The following is a 24,357-nucleotide window of genomic DNA, read 5'->3' as shown; positions in this document are numbered from 1 at the left end:
TCAATTTTCCCTTAATTTACATGATTAATTTAAAAGAATTAATTTTGGGCAGCCCTTTCTGGGAAATACCTGTTCTATGGCTGAATCCCAAATCCCCTGGTTTGAAGTTCCACCAGTTCTACACCTCAGTGATTGATTTCAGTAATGAGATGCTGTGAATTATATTCATATCACATAATATTAACTGTCAAACAATTAAGTGTCTAGCCTACATTCTTTGTCTAGGTTTTCTTATGCTGAAAGTAAACAAGAGGCGTGTCTAAGAGTGAGATTTATTCCAACCTACGGTCAATGACTAAGACAGATGGGGTGAATTTGTCTCTGGAGGGTGAATGTTCTCTACTGACTGTAGTCCTTGGGTGACTCAGGTGTTTTATCTGCCCAGTTCTGACACAATAAAAATTAAGACACACAGATCCCATCCCAAACTGGAACAACTGAAACAACTAGAAAAATATCTAAATCCTCCCATTCACTCAACAAAACAAACAAACAAAAAAAGTTGTTTAGATTTATAACTTCTTCCATTAAAAAAATTATTCAAACGTAGGGTGGAAACCTCACTTTGAGTTTTTTTTGATTTTTACTTTTGTGACAATGTTGCAGATTTAATTGAATTGCTGGGCTTGAATCTGATCTCACAGGATTTTGAAAGCAGCTCCACAGAGGCCTGATTTAATTCTAGTTTGAAGAAGGAAGAGACATTATTAAACTGACAAACCATGACCATAGTCTTTGTTACTACTATAACCTTTGAAAAGCTGTTTTGGCCAACTAATGCATTTGGCATACACAAATCTGTTTTAGCTTGTCTTGGTTTAAACCGACCCACACAGGTCATCCACTCAACCCCCCCGCCCCCGCCCCTGCCTGCTCCCGGAGGGATGGGGAGGAGAATCGAGAGAATGTAACTCCCACGGGTTGAGATAAGAACAGCCCAGTAACTAAGGTATAACACAAACCACTGCTGCTACCACAAATGATAATAGTGGTAAGAGAAAATAACAAGAGAATACGATACCACCGCCAAAAGAGTTCGCCCCCCCCCCCAAGAGAGAGTGTGCCCTTCCAGGTAACTCCCAGTTACCTTCCTGGGCATGACGTGCTGTGGTATGGAATACCTCTTTGGCCAGTTTGGGTCAGGTGTCCTGTCTCTGCTTCCTCCCGGCCTCCCCTCATCCCCAGCAGAGCATGAGACTCACAAAGTCCTTGGCCAGAATAAACATTACTTAGCAACAATTAAAAACAATCGGTATTATCAGCTCTCTGCCCAGGCTGGAAGTCAAAACACAGCGCTGCACCAGTTACTAAGAAGGAGCAAAACGGCTCCTGGTAAACCCAGGACATAGCTACTAATTTAAATAACTTCCGGGAGGAAAAGGATCATGGAGACATTGAAATTCCTGAGGGAGAATTTTGCTTAAACAACCACAACATGATCAGTCATAGTAATTGTGTTATTACATTGTTTGGATTGCTTAGTAAGGCTGAACTTTGGTAATATCTGCTAGAATTTAGTTTTCCAAATGCTACCATTGTGACTTTTAATTTTGTTATTTCAATGACTTTCAGGTTCTCAACCTTTTCATTGCACTACTGCTGAATTCCTTCAGTGCAGACTGTCTTCAGACAGCAGAGGATGATGGAGAGATGAACAACCTTCGTATTGCCTTTGCTCGGATTCACAAGGGATTTCACTTCGTGAAGAGCGTTACATGGGATACCTTTTGTGGAAAGCTCAAGCATATAAAGAAAGCTCACAGGAAGAAAATCAAACTGACTGCACAGAACAAACTTGGGTTCAAGTGTGAAGAAATAAAAAATTGTAAAGAGAATTACAATAATGAATGGGCTGAGAAAAATGGGGACAAATGCTTAGGTCTTGAAGATTTTATTACCAATCCCAATGTATTTGTTTGCGTCCCTATTGCTGAGGCAGAGAATACAAGTGAGGATTTTGAAGATGATGATAAGCTGAGCACATTTACAGACACAGAATACAGCAAACAGGTAATGAATTTCTTCATTTGCATTGGGACAGTAGCATCATATGTATGTTGACGGATGCATGTATGGTGGAAGCATGTCTCTAGCAGAGCAGGGTGACATATGTTGATCTGTTTCCAGAGTTACCAAATTTTGAACTAGAACCAAGAGTATAATGTTTAAAGTGAGGGTAAATTATTATTTGGAGCCTTTTAAAATCAGAATTCTTTCATGGTCTTAAAAGAAAGACCATAAATTGTTGGGTTTGCTGCAGGAATTCCTAGCTGACCTGCTGTGTAACACACATCTGATTGTATAGCTCATAGATTGCCCACAGATAATTGTGGCAGTCTGTGGTGAACTTGGAATTATTATGTAAAAAAACCCCATTATGTGAATAATGCCAACTATTTTGGAATTACTTATATAACAGAGCAAAAATGCATGTTCTGCATAAAGAACATTGTCACAGACTGATAATACAAATTTATAGCTCTGGTCCATTCTCTCTACTTGTCCTTGCTGTGTATAGTATGTAGTAATTATTAGAAAAAATTAGAAGGCATAAGCGTGGATTGGCTTTATTAACGTAATGTTTTTTACATGCTAGCATATGTTATCCTATTTCTTTGTGTACTCTTAATTTTTCAGATCTATTTTAACCATAGAAAATTGCCAGTTTAGTCTCAAGATTTCCTACCTTATGTGCCAGTCTTAATTCTTGCGCAAAAATTCTCACTTAACTTTTGGCTAGTTCGCTGGAATTCATTAGTTTGCCACATGTCTGATGAGAAAAATCCCTCTCTCTTTATCTTTAGGTAAAATCAGAGAACCAAAAAGATTGTATCTTATGATTTTGTCAGGAGAGTCCTACTTTAAATGAAATGCACATCTTATCTTTCTTTCCCTTCCAACTTGTCCACCTCCTAAAAAGGGGAAAGAAAACCCTTCTAATCCACAGATTATTTTCAGGATGAAAATCACCTGAGGCAAAGAGGAGAAAGAGCTAAAAATTCAAGCAGCTGGAGTAAAGGATCAGGATTTTCCTCTGAAGAATTCAGTGTGCTTTACCTGGGAAAGGATAGGAAGTTTGAATTGTCATCACCAGAAGAAAAAGAGGTAACAATTTTTTTTCCTATGGCATTGACTTTCCAACTCTGGTCCAGAACAGGCATGTTTCTGTTCAAGAATTTGCTGGAGTGGGATTCAGTGGCAAAAGCAACTCTGAGCTTGTAGTAGCCTGTTTGGCTGATTAATGACAGTTGTAAATCTGTGAATAAAATCAAAGCTGTGCTTGTTTCTAGGCATTGATATTTAAGAAAATGTATGTATAGGAAATGGTGTTTAGTAGGGAAAAATTTACAGAATAATTGGATTCACATAAATAATTTATTTAAAACTCTCTGCTACTTTCCAATTATTGAAACCTGAGTCCACAAAAAAACAAGAGGAAGGGAAAAATCCAAACTGATATTGAAAGAGAGATGCTTCCAAGTAGGAAATTCCATCATGTCTGCCCGTGTCCTAAATATCTTGATTTCAAGAAAAGTAATACTTGAAATTACATTCTCACTATGACATTAAAGGTAGTAGTTTTTAATCAAAAATATTCTTTGAATAATTTTGAATAAAGAATACATTTAAAAAGTAACGAACACCAATATGCAAACATAAAAGCAAAGCATAGAGGAAGTAATTTGTAAGAAACTGCTGACTCATCATACATTATGTGTGGTGTAATGGGATAGCAAAAAGCTTTGTAACTGGAAATGTATGATTTCAATTTCTACTTCATAAATTCTGCTATGGGTATTCAGAACCTGATATATTTGTCTGCTTCTCCTGTTTGAATGTATCTTTGCATGATTTCACGGTTTTAACTCAAGTGGTTTATCTTGCTTTGAGGACTATATATGATTATAAGCAATTTAAAACCTCTTCAATCTACCAGTTTATTAAGTGGTTACATCTGGTCCATGTAGACAGATATTGCAATTATATTTGGCCTCTATTGGCAATTCTAAGTTCATAAACTTGTAAGATCACAAAGTTTGTTCAATTAGCCACACTATTTGAAATATTAGTACATAGCCAAGTTTTAAATTTATTTTTTGGGGGGTAAATTTATTTATTTGAGGCTGAATGCGGAAAGAATCAAAACCTGATCTTCTTTTGTTCCATAGTTTAACAGCATCAGCTCTTCCGAAGGAAGCACAGTGGATCTGACAAATCCTGAAGACCTTTTGAAACAGATTCCAGAGTTTGCTGAAGACTTCAAGACTCCAGAAGACTGTTTTCCAGAAGGTAAGGCTCTCATGATTTCAGTACTGGGAAGTGAGAAGAGTCAAACCCCAACTTGTTTCTCTAGTGATACTAAGTCTGTGGGGTGTGGTTATTTTCAGCTAATATTAGTTACCTGGAAGTTGAATAAATAATCCAAATCTTTCTGCCTCTCTAGTCAATTGAGAGATTGTGATACCTGAAAAATAACCTACCTTCCCCTTAATGCCGACTGCTCCTATTGGTATCTGGGGAATGGCATAGACCCAATACCCCAAAAGGAGATTGTTATAGTGAGGTAAGGTAAATTCCACTCTGTTGGACAGAATCCAAGTCACTTCTGGAGTTTAGCATAATAGTGTATGTGATCGGATCTCACCTGGCAATGGCCACTTTTCTCATCAGATTGGTTTGTACTTTTGTCCTGTCCCCATGTGTGGGGAGGTGATCTTTTGCTACACTCAGCACGATTCACTGGAGGAACCATGGGAGCTCTGGAGGCTGAAAACCAAAACAATTTTATTGTAAACTTCCCTAAAACTGTCAGGAGGTGGCAGGTTCTTATATAATATCCAAAGCAGAAGGAAAAAAGGAGGAAGGAAAATAAACAGAGAAACAGGATCACCACCCCATGGATCCAGCAACGTCCTCTTGGTCAGCAAGTGGAAATTCTTTCAGTTGTGGTCCCTGGAGTCCTTGTGATCCTTGTGGTCAGCGAGTCTGCTGTGATCCAGGGTGGAGGGATGCACCACATGGCTACATGGCTGAAGGTCATCTGCTTTTTCATAGGGTCCGTCCCTCTTGGTCTCCTCCCGCAGGTGAGACTCATCTGCAGGGGTATCAGGTAAACCCCAGACCCAGTTCACATTGTGCCCTGGCAGGCACAGCTGTATCTGTGTCACTGTCTCCGGGCAGTTTGTTGCCCGGGCAATTAATCTTCACAGCCTTGGGGTGAACAACACGGGAAAGCATCCCCCACCTTGGCAGAGCAGGATCAGTGCTCTGACCCCGGCCGTTTGCCAGAGAGATAACACACTGGCAGTTCCTGCTGTCTTTTGAGTTGCTTTGAGACAAACACAAAAAAGGGTCTCTAACCATCACAACTTTGCAACTGTGTATGAATGTTTATTCCTCGAATAGCACTCTGTGAACTATATCTGTAGCAAACAAAGGAGTGAAATAAGCAGAGAGAAGCTTCTAGGATGAAGTGGAATTTCTATAAGGTGATAACATGGGAATCCCTTCTCAAATCATCATACAACATCTAGCTTTAGAAATAGTTTCACGATTTCTTCTGTACTTTTCTGAATTCTTCCTACCCTAACATGTTAGGGTAGGAAGAATGAATTCATGAGAGTTGGGGCTGTTCAGCCTGGAGAAGAGAAGGCTGCGTGGAGACCTCATAGCAGCCTTCCAGTGTCTGAAGGGGGCCTACATGGATGCTGGAGGGGGACTCCTCACCAGGAACTGTAGTGATAGGACAAGGAGTAATAGGTTAAAACTTAAACAGGGGAAGTTTAGATTGGATATAAGGAAGAAGTTCTTTCCTGTTAGGGTGGTGAGGCACTGGAATGGGTTGCCCAGGGAAGCTGTGAATGCCTCATCCCTGGCAGTGTTCAAGGCCAGGCTGGACAGAGACTTGGGTGGAGTGGTTTAGTGTGAGGTGTCCCTGCCCATAGCAGGGGGTTTGGAGGGTTTTGGAACTAGATGATCTTAAGGTCCTTTCCAGCCCTAGCTATTCTATGATTCTATGTGTAAAAACACGTTGTTTTCGTAAGAGGGCAAAGATATCGCTCTTGAGATTTTTGCCTAATAGCCATCGCTACTGAAGGCCAGAGGTAATCACTGCACTCTCACTATTAGTTGCAAGAGAATAAGCTATATGAAATCAGTTTATAGGCTCATTTCTTCCACATGTGTTATACTAAATGAATTCTAACCATAGTAGAGTTCTTCCTGATGCTACAACTTGCTCTTTGCTCCATCACCATTTCCACCCATCCCCCAAGTTTTCTTTGATTCTGTTGTTTTCTGTCCATTCAAGCTTCCCTGTACCACAAATTGATCAGGAGGGACTTCTCAGACTTGCATGTGTGGAGCCCAGCAGCAGGTCCCACAGCTCTCTGATCTTGTTTTCCTTCTCTGCTCCCAAAGGCAAAGCCTTTCCTTCATCACCACTTTTCCATTTAAGCACCACTTCCTGGATATTTTATCTGATAAAAACACGGATAAATCCAATCTGGTTGTAATTGCTCCCATCCCCTCACCTCCTTGCCCTGTTCTGCAGAGCTGGCCTTCTTTAAACAGTGCACTTTCTGGGTCAATGAAATTTCTAATGCACAGTTTTAGGATTAAATCAATAACAGTGAAGCATGTAGAAATTACTTGAAGCTAGAGAGGTTTTGTACCTGAATGCAAAGTATTCTCTGTGTACTAATAATATACATATTTTTACTGTTGTGTTATACTTCATAAATCCTAAGGGAGGTACACTGTTCCTACATTGCAGTTAGATTTCTCCTGAAAAACACACAAGTATTGCATTAATAATACAGATGTCAGGTTTCTGAGCTACAAGGGTTGTTTTTTTTTCCAAAACTCCTTATCAATGGCATTGCTTTTTGCCAGTACAGCCCTTAGAACGAAAGAAATGAACAGTTTTGTTCCTTTTTTGTTTGGTTGGTTTTGGGTTTTTTTTTTTCCCTGCTCCAGAGAGGATTTGTGAAATGTTTTTTGCTCTGTAGTCCCAGGCTGGAATGTGCCTGCTGCGGTCAAACTATCAGAAAACTTAACTGATGGTGCGGCAGAGCTGTGCCTAGCACAGATGTCTACACAAAAAAATGCTCTCATCTTGTGCAATCCCTGACTCATCTTGCACAATACTGGGAAAACTGGGATTATTAAAAGAATAACTATTAGATGTTTTTTACATATATCCTGTTGTATATATGAGTTATATATATGATATGATATAATGTGTATAAGATATCATATACATATGACACATATATACATTATTTTTTCCATACTTGGAAATGACAGATGCCTTCTGACTGACATTTTTCACCATAATGAAAACATGCATTAACACAGAGCACACAGCAAGGAAAATGTTAGCCAAGGTGAGTTAATTCTTGGCAAAATTAGTAAGTAATTTATAAGGATTTTGTAATGAGATTGTCAGGAAATGTCAAGTGGCTCTGGTGTCATTGTCTGATATAAAAAGTAATCTGGTGGGCTTGAAAGGGGATGTGTCCTCTTAGGGAGCCTATGTGTCAGCTAGAATATGACATAATGGGAAGCTGTCCAAAAGGACTCTAAGTACATTATGTAAATAGGAGTTACAAGGCAAACAAAATTAGATGTTTCCTTTTTTTATTTCTCATGATAGAACAGGGAAAACGACCAACACAGCAGATAATGTGTCTGTTGAATTCTCCCTGCCCCCAAACGTTTCTGGGGCACCCCTTCACATGCATGTACATTCCTTCCGTACATTCATTGTTGTCTCTCACTTTAGGTTGTGTTCGACACTTTCGTTGTTATGTGGGCAGTACCATAAAGTCTGGAGGAGAAACATGGTGGAATCTGAGAAAAACCTGTTACCAGATTGTTGAACATTCCTGGTTTGAATCTTTTATCATATTCATGATTCTTTTGAGCAGTGGAGCCTTGGTTAGTATAGCACAGTTTCATGTACTTATTTAGAGGCATTTTTAACACTAATTTGCACACAGAAAAGTGCAGAAAACACAGCAAATGTCTTTGAACTCATCAGGGGAAAGTAAAGAAGAAGCTTCACATTGTCATTTATTCACTATTGTAATTACTGCAAATGTATTATTCATATTATAAAAAATTATAAGAGAGCACAGGCAAAGCCAAAAATATCTAAATCTCAGAAACTATTTCTATTCTGGTTGTATACTGGATATTTCTCAGGAAGTTATTTCTCATTTGTGAAATATAAAGTAGTTTTTATACCATTAAAAGAAATAAATTACTCTTAACAGTTAAAAAAAAATAGTACCTAGTTCTCTTCAGTGTTTAAAAGTCTTGAAATAAATTTCCCAAAAGGCATATATTTTCCTCCTAGGATTCCAGTGTGTATGATGTGTGTGCCCCCATATCATGCTGTACTATAGGCTGTACTATAGAGAAGTACAAGGCTGTAGTATATAGAGAAAAAGAAAGAGAAGGGACAGGGAGAATTTCAAATTTACCAGCTGACATAGATTTGGGTAAAAGATTACATTTAGATGTATGTAAACCACCTATTGCTAGACTTCCATTTTATAAAGGTCATCTCTGACTTTTACCATTTATCTCTATGCTACAATTTCAGGCATTTGAAGACATACATATAAATGAGAGAAAAAGCATTAAAACTATGTTGTCATTTCTTGACAAAATATTCACTTTCATCTTTTTTCTGGAGATGCTTCTGAAATGGGTGGCTTATGGCTTCAAGAAGTATTTCACCAATGCCTGGTGCTGGCTGGACTTCCTTATTGTAGGAGTAGGTTCTGCCTTTGGTGTTTCTACAGGGGTTGTGATGCAGGATGTAGTAGAATTGCTGAATATTTTCTAGATAAAAAGTTAAGACAGCACTCCTGCCTCCTTTAATGATGGTTTCAGGATATCGCACTCTGGGTGCTGAAAATATGGGGAGATTTGGTTTGGGTTTTTGGTTTTGTTTTTGTTTGTTGGCTTTTGCTTTTTAAACAAGAATAAAGAAAACAGGTGTCAGGACATTGCTAATGCTTTCTTTTGTCTTCCTTTTCAGGTCTCTTTATTAGACCTCTTAAGCAGTTCATTAGGTCCCATGAAATCTCTTAGGACTCTCCGAGCTCTGAGACCCTTAAGAGCATTATCTCGATTTGAAGGCATGAGGGTAAGACTGAACACAAATTAAAGCTAGTCAGTATAATAAGCATGTAACAGGTTCATAACTCATGACTGTGTCTTTACGAAGTTCATGTCTATCTCAAGTTCAGTTTAGAACCTATAAAATGAATTTATAAAAGGTTCCTCCGTACTTGACTGCTACTTACACTTTCCTCTAATGATCGATCCTAAGGGTTATTGAAACTAAAAATAGACTAGGCAGAACTTTGTTCCATTGCTGCTCAGTCATTCTTGTGTTTCTGTCTTACTGAGATAGCCAGAAATAAAAGAGAGAATAAGAACTGTGAGCACAATTCCCATTTTTGAAGTCTGATGACAAGCTAATTTAGAGGAAAGAATCACCTCCCTTCCAAAAGTTTTCACTGGATTGATTTACAGAAACTTAGACTATTAAGAAATACTTAGGTCAAACTATTGTTCTAAAGAGACTTCTTTCAAAATGCAAGAGTGTTTGTCTGTAGAATATTTGCTGCCTTTTTCTACCAAAGGAGCACCTGGAACAATGTGAAGCTGATGGATATTAATAACATTTAATTGCAAATCTACCATTAAGCAACTGCAGAGAAAGTTTCCGTAAGCCATATGCAAAACACAACTGTACAATGCAGTGTGAAACAGTATGATAATCACAGTGGCATTTTGTCAGAAATCTGGTCTATGGGATATACTCTGGCATGTGAAAAAAGGTGATAGAAGTATCTATGGCACCACTGTCACACACTTGTACGGTAATGCAGCAATACAGATTGCTATTGAATACGCTCTGGAAGTGAGACTGAAAGCCCTCCAGTCTCTATCCTATCACTGGGAAGACAGAAAAAAAATCATTAAATTAATTAACAATGTATCAAAATTTCCATGTTGGGAGTTGATTTTGAAACAGGTACCATCATATTTTCTGGTGTCCAAAACAATTCACAAAGTTTTTCCTTTTTTCTTCTTGTCCATCAAGCTGATCAGTTGCTATCTGACAGCTGGGTTCACTGCCTCCACCATATTCTCATGGTTTCCTTACACTACCCCACTTAATGAAGCAGCCTGTTATGTCTTAGCATGCACTTAAAACCTATATAGACATTGTTTATGATTGTACAGCACCTAGCACAGAAAAAGTACCTAGCTCATGGTTACACACTCCAAACACGATCATAATCCACTAAAAATAATAGATTGAGCAAAATACTAGTGGATAGTTATTACTAGACCTTTTAAAAACTGCTTTGTACAGTCTTAATAATACAGTCCTCTGCATAAGTGCCTGTGGATGAATCGTTCAGAAAATGTATGTTATAAAAGCTTAAAACAAACAAAACAGCCCCCACTCCAAACCCAAGGGAAAGTCATTAAAAGGGGATGGTCTCACACTGTATTATACTTATGTGGTAGTGGCTGGCAGCAGACCGAATTATTTCAACTATTCCTTTGAAAGCCTAAGATACACTATAGAACTTTGAATCTTTGTTCGAGGTACCCCTGACAGCTGTGGCTAGTATTTATACAGAAAACATTAGGTTTCTCTTTGCTGAGATGACTGACTGCTTATTGCATTGAGCAGATTCTTGAGCCCATCTTTGTTTAAGTGTATTTTTCCTCTCCTATTTCATCCAAGGTGGTTGTCGATGCCCTCTTGGGAGCTATACCTTCCATCATGAATGTCCTGCTTGTCTGCCTCATCTTCTGGCTCATCTTTAGCATCATGGGAGTGACCCTTTTTGCTGGGAAGTTTGGGAAATGTGTCAATCTGACAGAAGAAGATTCAGAATTAAATAATTCAATCAATGACATAACAGACTGTAGAATGTATAATAACACAGGAAAAATATTCTGGGTCAATGTTAAAGTCAACTTTGATGATGTTGGCTCTGGCTACCTGGCTCTTCTTCAGGTGGTAAGTGCTGCTTGCCTTCACTAGCCAGTACCATGCCATGTGGGCTTGACCTCCTGTCAACTCCTAACTTACATCTACGGGTGATGGAAGAGAATGTTATTGTGCAGCTGGCTCTTCCTTTGTATCTGGCTGTTAAATGCTAGTACTGTGTGTACACACAAATAGAAAAAAAGGAACAAATTAAATCCCACTAAGAATTTCCAGGTGATAAATAAGCATCTGGTATATAGGTGCTGTTTGATTACCCAGCAGGTTCACAAGCCTGACAGCTAGAGTCTATCTCAGAAGGAAATCTGGGGCAAATACTGACCTACTCTGCCAAAATACAGATTGTTTAGCCATGAGGGTTGTAAAGCCTGTAATAGACAATGCTAATGAAGGTTTGTGACCATATCATGCTCTTACTCCAATCTGTGTCATTCAGATATTGCAAATTATGTGAAGACTTTTACCCTGAAAGTTCAACATGTTTTCTATAATCTCTCATTCTAGGCAACATTTAAGGGTTGGATGGAAATCATGTATGCAGCAGTAGATTCGAGAGAGGTCAGTCATTATAGTTAAACTATGCTTTTTGTCAGTGCTACTGCTTTCTGCAAAAGCATTATGATTTCTGTACTTATACTTCTGCTGCTTGTGCCAAATTTTTCCAGTAATTAGTTTTGTCAGCTGATGTAAACATTTAATCTGTGAATGACTCGTATTATTTTACAGCTAATCTATTGTAATAGGGAGAGGAATTCAGCTCCAGATCCACTCACCAGCCTAAATGCTGTTAACCATAGCGTAAGGTTTTCATTTGTGTTCACCTCCAAATGCACTCTATCAGTGATGAAGATCTAGTCAATATGCTCAGAGGGATCTAAGCAGTATTTCTGCTCACCTTGGGTATCTATATTTCCCAGATGAACATCTCTTCATACTATGTTGGCTAGATGTAATAACTGGATAACTAATAACTGGATGTCCATCAGCTAGCAGGGGAGTTGAAAGTTCCTACTCACATGGAAGCACCTACCTTTACACATCTTCTTTTATGAAACTCAAATGTGGAGTAAACCTGAATGTTTTGAAGTAACATAGTCCACTCCAAAATGTAAAACCAATCTTCACCAAAAATTGAGCTATTGTGGCTAAGTAACCATTTAAAATACATTGTCAAGCATCAGGAGTACTGTTTTGCCTATTGTTTATATTGTCAGTCATGTTTGCTGTCTTATTAGATGTATCATCCAGTGTTATGCAGAACAAAGGGGTATGTCTTTGGAGGCAAAGAATTTGAAATGAAGAGGCTATCTTAATTTGATTGTGAGTTCAAAGGGGTCAAGTAATTTTAAAAGTAACCATACATGAATTTTGTGTGCACTTGTTTCAGTGGGGTTTTTTTGTGCTTTGATTTGAAAAGCTTCTTGCTCTGATATTTTATTTTCTTTTTGTGCAAAGTAGCCATTGGAGAAGTTTTTTCCTGAGAAGAAAAGAACATGAACATATGTAGGCCAAGATTTTTAATAGCAACAGCTTGGAATTAGACTTCTAAATAGTTTGCTTGACTTTTCAAGTACTGAGCAATTTATAGCTCCTATTCTTACTGGAAGAAGTAGAACTGATGCTTCTGAAATGATTGTGAAAATCCTGTCAAGAATGTCCAATTCAGTAACTGTTTCTATTGACTTCATTAGGGTCTCAATCAATTGCAAGCTGTAGGATTTTAAGTCAGGTTTGAAAATGAAAAAAACCACCACCCAGGCCACAACAGCATCTGAGCAATAATGCGTGTACAAGATCCTAGAATTCTGATGCATCATGTAGTCACAATAAGAATATGACTTTCTCCCACCATTTTGTTCCCCTTCCAAAAGTGTCATATACATATAAAATCTTGTGTTATGCACTACTGGTAATTTTAAACTATACCAATTTTGTCAAAACTACCAGTAGGTCTGTAATTCTGGGATCTATTTGTGGAAGATCTACAATATGAAGATTATTCTGAATTGGGCCCATGTTGTTATTGGTGATTTTTCATGTTGTTTCTTATTTTTGCAGAAAAATGAACAGCCAAAAATGGAGCACAGTCTATTTATGTATCTCTACTTTGTGATCTTTATCATCTTTGGATCTTTTTTTACCCTGAATCTCTTTGTGGGTGTTATTATTGACAACTTCAACCAACAGAAAAAAAAGATAAGTATACTGCTTGTGCTCCCAGGCAACTACTGTATCTTGAGCAACACTATCTTAAGAGAACATGGCCCTTGCTATACATAGAATCTTAAACTTGTATTGGCATTCGTAAGAGCATTAGTAATTAAGTTGGCAGAAGTAACACCCAGGGTGAGTTTCTGCCTCCATTCTTTTCTGATATAATAAGAACACCTATCTCTTTCCCAGGGTTTTGAAGGCAATGGCGTCTTCTCTGCAGCCCTTTAAAATTTTGCTCATTTGGGGGAACTGAACGTGTCAGGAAACTCGTTTTGAAAGTGGTCTGGTACAGATACTCTGATGAGTAGTCTGAATATTCAACAAGACCAGGATGTGTGAAGCCATGGAAAAATTTGTTCCTGTCCAGGTTTTCAGTAGGTACTTTGATTTCCTGCTTCCTGAGCTAGGTGTGTGTCACCCCAGGACTTCTGCTCTGTGAATGTATGGTTTGTGACACTGTTTTTCTGGACACAGTTACACATACGGAAAAGGCTAGTACTAGCAACACATGACAAAGGAAGGAAGGTTAGTTTCCAGCATTTCAGACTTTGCAGCTACAATTGTGCTGCTTTCACACTAAGTAACAGTGACATTTCTTTAAATACTTAGGTGGGGAAGATATCTTTATGACTGAAGAACAGAAAAAATATTACAATGCAATGAAAAAGCTGGGATCCAAGAAACCACAAAAACCCATTCCAAGACCATTGGTAAGACTGTCTGAATCCTTCAAAAGGGAAATGCACTGCAAAAGTGATATTTAATTCACTTAAAAATGTGTGTGTTTATATATTTCATATGAATTATTTATACAGTTTGTATATTGATACTCAGTGCTCAAAAGTAAATTTCATACCAAAAAGTTGCACTTAAAGATTTTATAAGTTAAATATTTATGAAGTTCTCTGCATAAATAATGTTGGGGTTTACATTTACCTTGGAACTGGTTAAACTTCAAGATGGGAAGAGATTTTTAATGTAATTTTTATGTTCTGCCTTAAATTTCTCTGACTTCATTGTAGTTGAGCGACTTTGCAACATAAAACATGTACAGGTGAATACTCCCTACTTTCATATCTGACGCCCGATGTATTTCTTTTTTCTTTAGAACAGGTACCAAGGTTTCCTGTTTGACATTGTAACACGTCAAGCCTTTGATGTTGTCATCATGATTCTTATCTGCCTTAACATGATCACCATGATGGTGGAAACCTATGAGCAAAGTGAAACAAAGACTAACATCCTTAACAAAATCAATATACTCTTCGTTGCCATTTTTACTGCAGAATGTGTACTGAAATTGGTGGCTCTGAGGCAGTACTATTTCTCAAATGCCTGGAACATATTTGATTTAGTTGTTGTGATCATGTCACTTGTTGGTAAGTAAAATCTGCTTGCAAATTATAATTATAATTTTTTTCAGAGAAAAATTACTTAAAACTAATCAGCTGCAAATGGATATTGCAATGAAAATCATAATTCTTCAGGAAAGAGGACTAAAAACCCCACCATTATTATATTCAAATAATACAAAACAAATTTTTTTAAAATTTCTTCTATTTTCTTTTAATAAAAGTATTAAAAATTAAAAGCACTTGTGTTATGTAAAATCTTTCATAATGGTTCTTTAGGTTGCTTTTTTCCTAGTCTGAAAGGGAGAATGAATAACTGATCATACCAGTACCACATTATGTGATAATTTCCATAGTTATAGGTTTAGTGCCAGCTAAAAAAATCTTCTATCAGATAAAAATTACTGGGTTTTGTCATCTGTGCTTGTAATAAAGAATTGAAGTATATAGAGAATATGAAGACTAGAATTAAATTATAGACTATAGAATTCCATTTCTGGAAACTCAGGCATAGCTGATGGAAAAGAAGGGTTTACACTGCGTAACAGAACAGAAAAGAACAACTCTGATGCATCACATGTTCAATTTGAAGTGATTGCAGTGGAAGAATGGAGTAAAGAGCTGTGGTGAATTTGAGATTTCTGCCAATGTAACAACTCCTAACTCCTGTGTTGCCAAAATAGCAGAAGGTATTTTGGAGAAGAAAAATATTTAGGTATTTTAGTATGACTTATGTTTTGAGTGAGTAAGATTGCAATGAGAGTATGGCTCTTCCTTGAGAAATTAAGTTCCTGGAATGGAAATCCAGAAAAATGTATCCAACACATCAAAACCTAGAAAAACCAGACCTCTTCTAGTGCTACTAGGTCTGTCATTTTTCATGCAAACTAAAGATAAAATAACATCCTTGTGTAGCTATGTCCCTAATGAATGAAAAGTCATTGTGGAGAGGCATGCACAACTTCAATGTCCATCACTGGGTTTGCTTATGTATATCTTGACTATATTATCTAAATTATGACCATGACATTATTATTATGTCTTGTTTTCTCAGTTTAGCTTTGTAATGTCAATATTCAAAGTCAAATTTAGAAGGTAAGTGCATAACTTGCACTTGCTGAAGTATTCATGCAATGGGTGTCAAAGAAAACCATCAGTCATTGAGTGTTGACTGATTTTGATATTTAAAGTTGTATATGGAAATGTGTTTACTATCCTTAGTGCAACGGGTGTTATATTCTGGTGGCTGAGGAATGTAGTTCATAATTGCTGCTTTCTACAGCTATTTTTTTGAATCTAACTTCTATTAAAGGTTGTTCTGTTACGGTCTTAGCACACATGCATCAGATGTTTTTTCAACTGCAGAGATACTATAATTTCATCCTACTTACTAGTTAGGCTGAAATGTGAATTCTAACCAGCTGTTATCCTTTCCATTTTAGCCTTACTGCTTTCTGGCATTGGTAAAGCATTTGAACATTTTTTACCACCTACACTCTTCAGGGTCATTCGCTTGGCTCGCATTGGAAGAATACTGAGACTTATCCGGGCTGCCAAAGGAATTCGAACACTACTCTTTGCATTAATGATGTCTCTACCTGCTCTGTTCAACATTGGCCTCTTGCTTTTTCTGGTCATGTTTATTTATGCCATTTTTGGCATGGCTAACTTTGCCTATGTGAAGATGGAAGACGGCATTGATGATATATTCAACTTCCAAACTTTCGCTAACAGCATGCTTTGTCTCTTCCAAATCACCACGTCAGCTGGCTGGGATGGTCTTCTCAGTCCTATCTTAAACACTGGGCCACCATTCTGTGATCCAAATATAAACGGTACTGTAGGCGAATGTGGTAAACCTGCCATAGGTATTATTTATTTTGTAAGTTACATCATTGTATCATTTCTTATTGTTGTAAACATGTATATAGCTGTTATTCTGGAGAACTTCAATGCTGCTACAGAGGAAAGTACAGAGCCTTTAGGGGAAGATGACTTTGACATTTTTTATGAAATCTGGGAGAAGTTTGATCCTGAGGCAACTCAGTTTATAACTTTCTCTGCTCTTTCAGACTTTGCAGACGCTCTGGCTGAACCTTTACGGGTACCAAAACCAAATAAAGTTGAACTTATAGCAATGGATCTGCCTATGGTCAGTGGAGACAGGATCCACTGCTTGGACATTTTGTTTGCTTTTACCAAACGAGTGTTAGGAGATTCTGGGGAGCTGGATACTCTAAAAGTACAAATGGAAGAGAAGTTCATGTCTGCCAATCCATCAAAAAAATCCTATGAGCCAATCTCTACTACACTCAGACATAGACAAGAGGAAGCATCTGCCACTGTCATCCAGCGTGCCTACAGGAGTCATTTGCTCCTGCGCTCTGTAAAGCAGGCTTCTTATCTGTACAATCACAGAACTTGCAGTATTGATACTCTTGGAGATGCTGCTCCAGAAAAAGAAGGACTTATTGCATGTATGATGGATGAAAACTATGGTAGGAGTCCTGACAAGTCTGAAACTTTGTCCTCAACATCCTTCCCTCCATCATACGACAGTGTCACAAGAGCCAATAGTAGCAATCTCGTGGTTGAGAATGAAGAAATTATAGGTAATCAACAATCTCCAGACATTAAATAGTTCATCAGTAACTAAGTTACTAAGAATATTTTAAAATGTTCACAGAGGCTGATGTTGTAAATACGTGTCAGTTGAGGCAGTCTCCCTATTAAACGAAGTCTTTTGATCGTGATTGGTTAACTAAGGTAGCAGATAAATTGTAGCCTTTGGCTCTGCTGTGTTCAGCTTTGCTCTGTGTTTACATATGTAGAGAAAAGTTTTGGATCTGTTTGGTGGAGGGCACCCCATTGCAAAGCAGGTCCCACAGTGCCTGAGTGTTGTGGTGGATTCACATCTGCTGACATTACCCCTGGAGTAAGAAACAGAGAAAAGCCCAAGCACCAATGCATCTGCTGGAGAACAGAAAAAAAAGAATGTTAGTGTTAAGATAAATTGCTGAAGGGAAAGGAGCTAGATTTTACCCTTAGTCCATTCCTAACTGATACTGTTATTATGAGCCTGTTAAGCAAATGGCTGCTGATTTTCCTTTTTTTAATGTTTGGGGACAGATGTAGCACAAACATAGCCACTGCATGAGCAACAGATATGCCACAGTGTAGTGGACTTCTTCCAATATGATCAATTTACAGAATAAGTCATGGCATGTATGTTATTGTAGTTGTGTTGCTGCAGCTTAATGAAATAATAAATACAACTCTTAGTACTACAGAAGTTTTACTAAGCTGAGTAAAATCTTGCCTCATATTTTGTGAGGATTACTTTTTTAACCTGGTTTCCTCTGTCAGCAAGGTGAAGGCACTCTGTAACACACTGTGTTTATTACATCCTTTCTTCAGACTTCACAGGATGGTTAAGTTTCATACTCAGGTTCATTCCTGCCAATTACAGACACAAGTAAGCACTTCAGCCGAGTGGAAATTGGCAATATTGCTTCAACCACTCCCTTAGGTTTCAGTAACCCAGGCTTGTGAATGCCATATGGGCCCTGTATGAGCTGCCTGAAGGTGGTGAGCATCATCCATGGCCATGGAATAAAGCTTTAACCTGAGGTGGATGTGCTGCATCGGTGGTAGGAGGCTTTCTCCCTTCAGCCTGTGTTTCTCTGATGGGAGGACCAGTTTTCTCTCTCCTTCAAAGATTAGAAGAAATCAAAAAGTGAGGAATATGGACAAATGGGAATTCTGGGTTGAAGCATTTGGGTCTGGGTGTTAACAGAAGACTAAGAATGTAATCACAAATTCTACTTCTGAAACTCTGTGTGCACATGGTCTCTCATGATCCTCACCACATTTTCCTTATGAAGTTCTTTATCTTTCTTCATATCCTTAACTAGCTTGGGATTCTCAGAAAAACACATGCCCAGTGTTGGTTTTTGTCCTTTGTCCATGTACTTTGGAGATGCTTCCAGCTGATGCACTTTGATGTGTAATGACTGTTATCCTTTGTCATGCACTAGGCATAGTCATTAATTACTCATGACATTCTAAGTTCTTAAACTTCAAACACGTTACACACAAGCCAGTTGCAGTGTTGTAGCTGTGTGGTCACTGTTGGGTTTGGCAGGTTCTAGAAAGGCTCAAGTGAGCTCTTCCTTCTACACTGATTTCAGCCAGAAAGGAAACCAGGTTTTGTAACTGAGTGGGACCTGTTGTACAGTCTGCAACCTGCAGCAAGTTGCCTACTCTCTTCAACGACTCTTTTCTACTGTGGCAGTTCCATGTCCTGTCTTGTATCATTTCCTTCTTCTTGTGTCTCTTTCACCTTTTCAGATTGTGCGCTTCCAGTATAGAAATTGTCTTTTACTATGAAAGATAAATTACACCTATTACTGAGACTCTGTTTTCAGTTAATATTGTCTGAACACTGAATATAAATAAATATTTATAGCATCTTTTAATTTCCTCTGTGGTATTCCCTTAGCTTCTTCTGGCATTTATGGCATCATAGCATCCTTAGCTAGCTTTGACTCCCTCATATTTTAAGACAGGTACACTGTGGATTTGTATTTTACCAGAGAAGTCAACAGCTCTGTGCTATCGAAACCCGGGGGACTCTGTTCTTCCATGACAAAAAAATAAAAATAACAGCTACAAACAAATTAATTAAATGGTTTTGTTTGACTGAAATTATTTCTAAACCACTTGTCCGGTTTGTGACCCACCACACTTCAGGAGCTGACAACATAGCGCTTGTGAGATGCTGTTTCCCAGGTCCTGCCTGTTTAATGTCTGATTCCCACAATGTAGAGAGTCCATCAAGAAGCAGTAATGATGTTCCCATCAATTTGGGTACGCACTGGACAGTCCTGACACCCGCTCAGGAGATTATATGTTTAAACACATCCACACTCAAAGGCGGTGCAGCTCATCCTTGTCAGCCTGTGTGCCAGTGTCGTGGTTTAAACCAATCCACACAGCTCATTCACTCACTCCCCCCCACCTTTTTTTTTCCTCCCTCTTTCTTTCCTCCCCCCCATCATTCGCCACTCCTGGAGGGATGAGGAGGAGAATTGAGAGAATGTAACTCCCACGGGTTGAGATAAGAACAGCCCAGTAACTAAGGTATAACACAAATCACTACTGCTACCACCAATGGTAATAATGATAAGAGAAAATAACAAGAGAAGAGAATACAATACCACCGCTGAATGAGTTCGACCCCCCTGAAGAGCCTGTGTCCTTCTGGGTAACTCCCAGTTACCTCCCTGGGCATGACGTGCTGTGGTATGGAATACCTCTTTGGCTAGCTTGGGTCAGGTGCCCTGCCTCTGCTTCCTCCTGGCCTCCCCTTGTCCCAGGCAGAGCATGAGACTCACAAAGTCCTTGGCCAGAATAAACATTACTTAGCAACAATTAAAAACAATCGGTGTTACCAGCTCTCTTCCCAGGCTGGAAGTCAAAACACAGCGCTGCACCAGCTACTAAGGAGGAGAAAAACAGCTACTGGTGAACCCAGGACAGCCAGGAAGGGGTATTTTTAGTTGTAAGAATAGTTTATTGATAACCATATACACAAGCCTCACTGAAGTCTGCCTGCCTGGGAAGGCTACCCTGAAGCTGAGTCAGAGCTCCACCAGTGTAGGATATTGGGTGCAAAAGATCATTTTCTACCCTAAACGAGCTGTTTATTGGTGCAAGAAATTGCAGTTGCCCCTTAGGGTGAATTTTACCTTCTTCAAGAAGTCACCTTCAGTAAAGGTGATATGTCTGGGGGAAGGCAAGTCTCTTGCCATGTACTTTAATCCTTATGGTTCTTATCTGAACCTTTTTAATTTTTGATACTACAGATGTCTATATTAAAACCCTAGTTTCTTTTGATGTGACACACAGTCTTGTTTCCAGATGCGCTGCTGTCTTTCCGGTCACACATAAGAATGACACCTTATGTGCTTGCCCCCTTTTAGCCACTATTCTGAGAGTATTGCCTTAACAGCTTGGTCTCTTCAACACTTACCTCTTCCATAATCTCTGTATTACAAAATTTACCCCAAATTACTGATTTTTTAAAGACATTATGAATAGAGACAGTAAAAACATGAGGTGTGAAAGCTTTTCCCTTTGACAAGGCATGAGAAAAACCAGATCAGCAATATATTTCTGTTTATTCCCTCGATACTGATGTAGCACAATAAATAAACCAATGAAGTGCCTGAGAATACCAGGACAACTGTAACGTGCTTCATTTAACTACCTGAAGTGCATACATTACCCTGGAAATTAGAAGTGGCTTCTGTTCTTCAGAGGATGGAATTGTGAAACCGCTTTGCAGAAGGAGCAAAGAAACCAGTCTGACTGGAAGGTTAAACATTCTTCAAGGGATTATGTGCCATGGTTCTTTCAAGGGGATCTGTGATGCAGCAGGCCCCTTGGCTCCTGCTCAAACCCCTTTGGATTTAGTAAAACTAAGACCGGGATCTGCAGCAGAACAGTGAAACTTGTTGAATGCTTCCTCCTAGTGGTTTTAGATCCAAATTACATAATCGAAGCGTAAAAAAAAAAGTTGGGACCTCTAGCTCAACTATGGAGATTGAAACCTAAACAGATAAATAATTTAAGAAGGAGTTTTAGCAGAAAGAACAGAGCTTAGAGGGAGCGGGTAAAAGGGTTGTGATTAAAGAAAGCTGCAGTTTAAAGGTCAAAAACCAAAATAAGTGAAAATTTCCAGGGTAAAAGAGAATTAGACCATGAATAGGAACCAGGAACAACAATAAATAACTCATTGACTATATAAGAAAGTAGAAACTACAGTAAAGATGTGGGATTGGCACAAAATGGGACAGGTATGAGGTTTTTTAATATGGTCAAAGTAGGGAAGGTAGCAGGAGGGAAAAAATGCTCCATGAAAGCTAACCCAAACATAATATTTTTATTTGAAAAGGCAGTAACAAGCAATTCCAGGATTCAGAGGCTTGCTAATCTGAACTGAGTATGTTGCAGGGCTGCAGAACAGATTTTGAAGTGGAAGTAATGAGACACTTGAAAGAAAGTGTAAAAGTGAATGAAATAGATTTGAGATCTATTAACTAAGAAAGAAGAATATAGTTGATCTTATCTAGTGGTACTCTGATAAACAAAACGTAATAGGATGAGAAGAAAGTCCTCTACTGGACGCCAAATGGGTTAGCGGGTGGTGGAAGCAGCAGAGCACTGTGAAGACCAGGATAAACTACTGAAACAGAATGGTTGTGATGTGTAATGTGATGCAATCATGAAATAGAGAAATGTGAGTGAAGATCTACCAGCTGAGACATAGTCCATGGAGAGCAGGATATGCTAATGCAATAGGAAGGCATGGGTGAGGTTGCCTCTGCACCTGTATATGCATTGGTTACTGATGCTCAAGGAAGATTCATACAAATCAAACAAGAATTAAAGAGCTTCTATGATAGGGGATTAGAAGGGCTTTAGGAAGAGGCCTGGAATCCTAGCTTGTTTAATCCTGCAAAATGGAAGTCAAGAGGAGAGACATGACTGTTCCTGAAAGCGAATAAATGTCAGTGAGTGTTAAACTAGAGTACTAAACAGTGCTTATTGTGAATAAAGCCTGCATCAACCATGACCCTTCCTCCCTAAATGTATAGGAGGGGTGCAGTTTTCCCTGTGGAAGCTTTCCATGACCCAGTGGCTATGAGCCAGGGCTCTGGCTCAGAGAAAAGCTGGAAAATGCACATAGAAAATTGATCATCCATACTGTATTGATCTCAAAGTATAGGTTGCTCCAAACACAGCAAGATGCAATCATCCAAAATATGTTTGCTTATCTCATCCAGTCAGCTGAGTCAGTTGTCCCTAACTGAGACATCATGTGCTGGGACAGCAGTGCCAGAAGATGGAAAGATATTTTCCAGCAACAAATGCAAAGTAACTTTTGCAGGAGGTATAGCATATAGCAGAGCAAGCTGGCATGCTCACAAGTCATGTGCAGGACAAGTGTTAGTATAATTGCAAGAAAATAAATGCAGAAACTTGTTGGACAAGTACTGAGCTAAGGTTTGTGCAAGCTGATATGAAAAGCAGATCCAGAGGGTCTGCTTTAGGATAGTGTGAACACAGATCAACTGAGTGACCTTAGTGCAGTTTGCTATGTTATATATATGTATATACATCACAAAGAATATCTGCCCCCTGGTGCTTTGTTTCACAGTTAAATAGGCTTACACTTAAAATCACAAGCCTGCCTTTTCATTTAAATTAGCTTCAGCTCCAAGCCACTAGTCCTTGATATACCTTTAATGCTACATTAAAAAATTATTTAGTACCTGTTATTTTCATTCAATGAAGGCACTTATTCACTATCATCTCTCTATTTATTATTTTAATGAAGTGGAATGACCTCTTGAAGCCTCTCACACAGGCATTTTTCTCATCAATCAAATAATCTTTTGGCTGTTTTCCACATCTTCCTATAGCTGACCCAGCAGTGCCATAGCTGTAACCTGTCATTATAGCCCTGATGGTATGCAGCCAATTTTCCCTCTCCTGGGGACTGAAACACCAACTGTCAGGATCTTTCCTGGATGTGGTGGGGAAAGAGTTAACCCATTCAGCCACCAGGACCCAGCTGTGAGATATAAAAGGTGAATAATAAAAAGAGAGATATAAGGGAGGAGATGATAGCTTGGGATTGGGGTGAATAGATGGGAGGAGGGTGTTTATGCTCTGTCAAGGTGAGGTATGGGAGAGTTTGGTGTTGTTTTGGAGGTGGGGCAGGGGTAAAATAAGTGATTTGAGGACTAACAGCTGTAGGAAAACTTGGGTGAATTAAATGTGACTGAGTGATTTCTGAGGAGGTGTGAGCTTCTGTGGATGGCAGGACCTGCATGAGGTGATGCATCTACTCTGGTAAGTCATGGGGTCACCTTGAGGTTTTATTCTGGTGTCAAACTCCTTGGGGGAAGGAGATGACCTTGTGCTATGAGGGGGGTCATGCTAGGTCTGGTCCAGTCCAGAAAATGCATGTCTGGCAGTATGTTGAGGAGAGGCAGCTGGGCTTGCTTGTCAAAATAATGCATATTTTTCACTTTCTAAAGGGAGAAAGGTCAGTCAGCATCTTTTTTCATAAGATTAGTAACCTGGAAAAGTTTGGCTTGCTTTATATTTTTTCTTTTAAAATGAACATTTAATCTGGGAAGGAAGCATCTTTCCTGATGTAGGGAGCACTTAGAGTTGCACAACTTCTACACCTTACCTAACCCTCTGCCAAGTGGGAAGGTCTTGAATAGGTCTGTTCTCTTGTTCTGGCTTGGCACTTTTCAATGTGTAAACCCAGTGCTGATTGTGAGTCTCTGGGGCATTAAGGTCTGCAGTTCATTTCTCGGTACCATGCATGATGTGGCTTATGCCTCAGGTTCATGGTCTTGGTAGATCTTTTACCTCAGTGAGGCTCAAGTTATATTTTAAAATTTCTTAGTGTGAATTGCAAGCTTTAGTCTGGGTTACATTGCAGGTTTCAACACGGGAGCAATGTTCTGCCACAGCAGACTGACTGAGAAGTGATATTGTGAGGCAGTTGGATTATGAAAGGATGTCATGTCATGTGTGATGCAATGACAGCATTTCTATTGATACCCAGCTGTAGGGCTACTTCATCAGTGTGCGATTGTACAACTCCACCTGTACAGCACAGGGATATGGGGGTCTGTTACCCCCTACGTGTAAGTC

At 38.9% G+C, this 24,357-nt stretch overlaps 1 protein-coding gene across 1 annotated transcript in view; it reads left to right on the top strand.

Annotated features, from left to right (window-relative positions):
• Positions 1–19,257, top strand: part of LOC136008083 (sodium channel protein type 5 subunit alpha-like) — a 36,441-nt gene extending 17,184 nt beyond the window's left edge. The window contains exons 16-26 of the mRNA XM_065666865.1: positions 1,573–2,010; positions 4,170–4,290; positions 7,787–7,941; positions 8,612–8,785; positions 9,053–9,160; positions 10,784–11,062; positions 11,555–11,608; positions 13,109–13,250; positions 13,874–13,974; positions 14,373–14,643; positions 16,059–19,257. Coding sequence (XP_065522937.1) covers positions 1,573–2,010; positions 4,170–4,290; positions 7,787–7,941; positions 8,612–8,785; positions 9,053–9,160; positions 10,784–11,062; positions 11,555–11,608; positions 13,109–13,250; positions 13,874–13,974; positions 14,373–14,643; positions 16,059–17,257 — 3,042 coding nt within the window. The 3' untranslated portion in view covers positions 17,258–19,257. The remainder of the gene's footprint in view (positions 1–1,572; positions 2,011–4,169; positions 4,291–7,786; positions 7,942–8,611; positions 8,786–9,052; positions 9,161–10,783; positions 11,063–11,554; positions 11,609–13,108; positions 13,251–13,873; positions 13,975–14,372; positions 14,644–16,058) is intronic.
• The last annotated feature ends 5,100 nt before the right edge of the window (positions 19,258–24,357 follow it).

Source organism: Lathamus discolor, chromosome 2, assembly GCF_037157495.1.
Source record: "Lathamus discolor isolate bLatDis1 chromosome 2, bLatDis1.hap1, whole genome shotgun sequence".
Lineage (NCBI taxonomy): Eukaryota > Metazoa > Chordata > Aves > Psittaciformes > Psittacidae > Lathamus > Lathamus discolor.
This window is presented reverse-complemented; position numbering and strand designations above follow the sequence as displayed.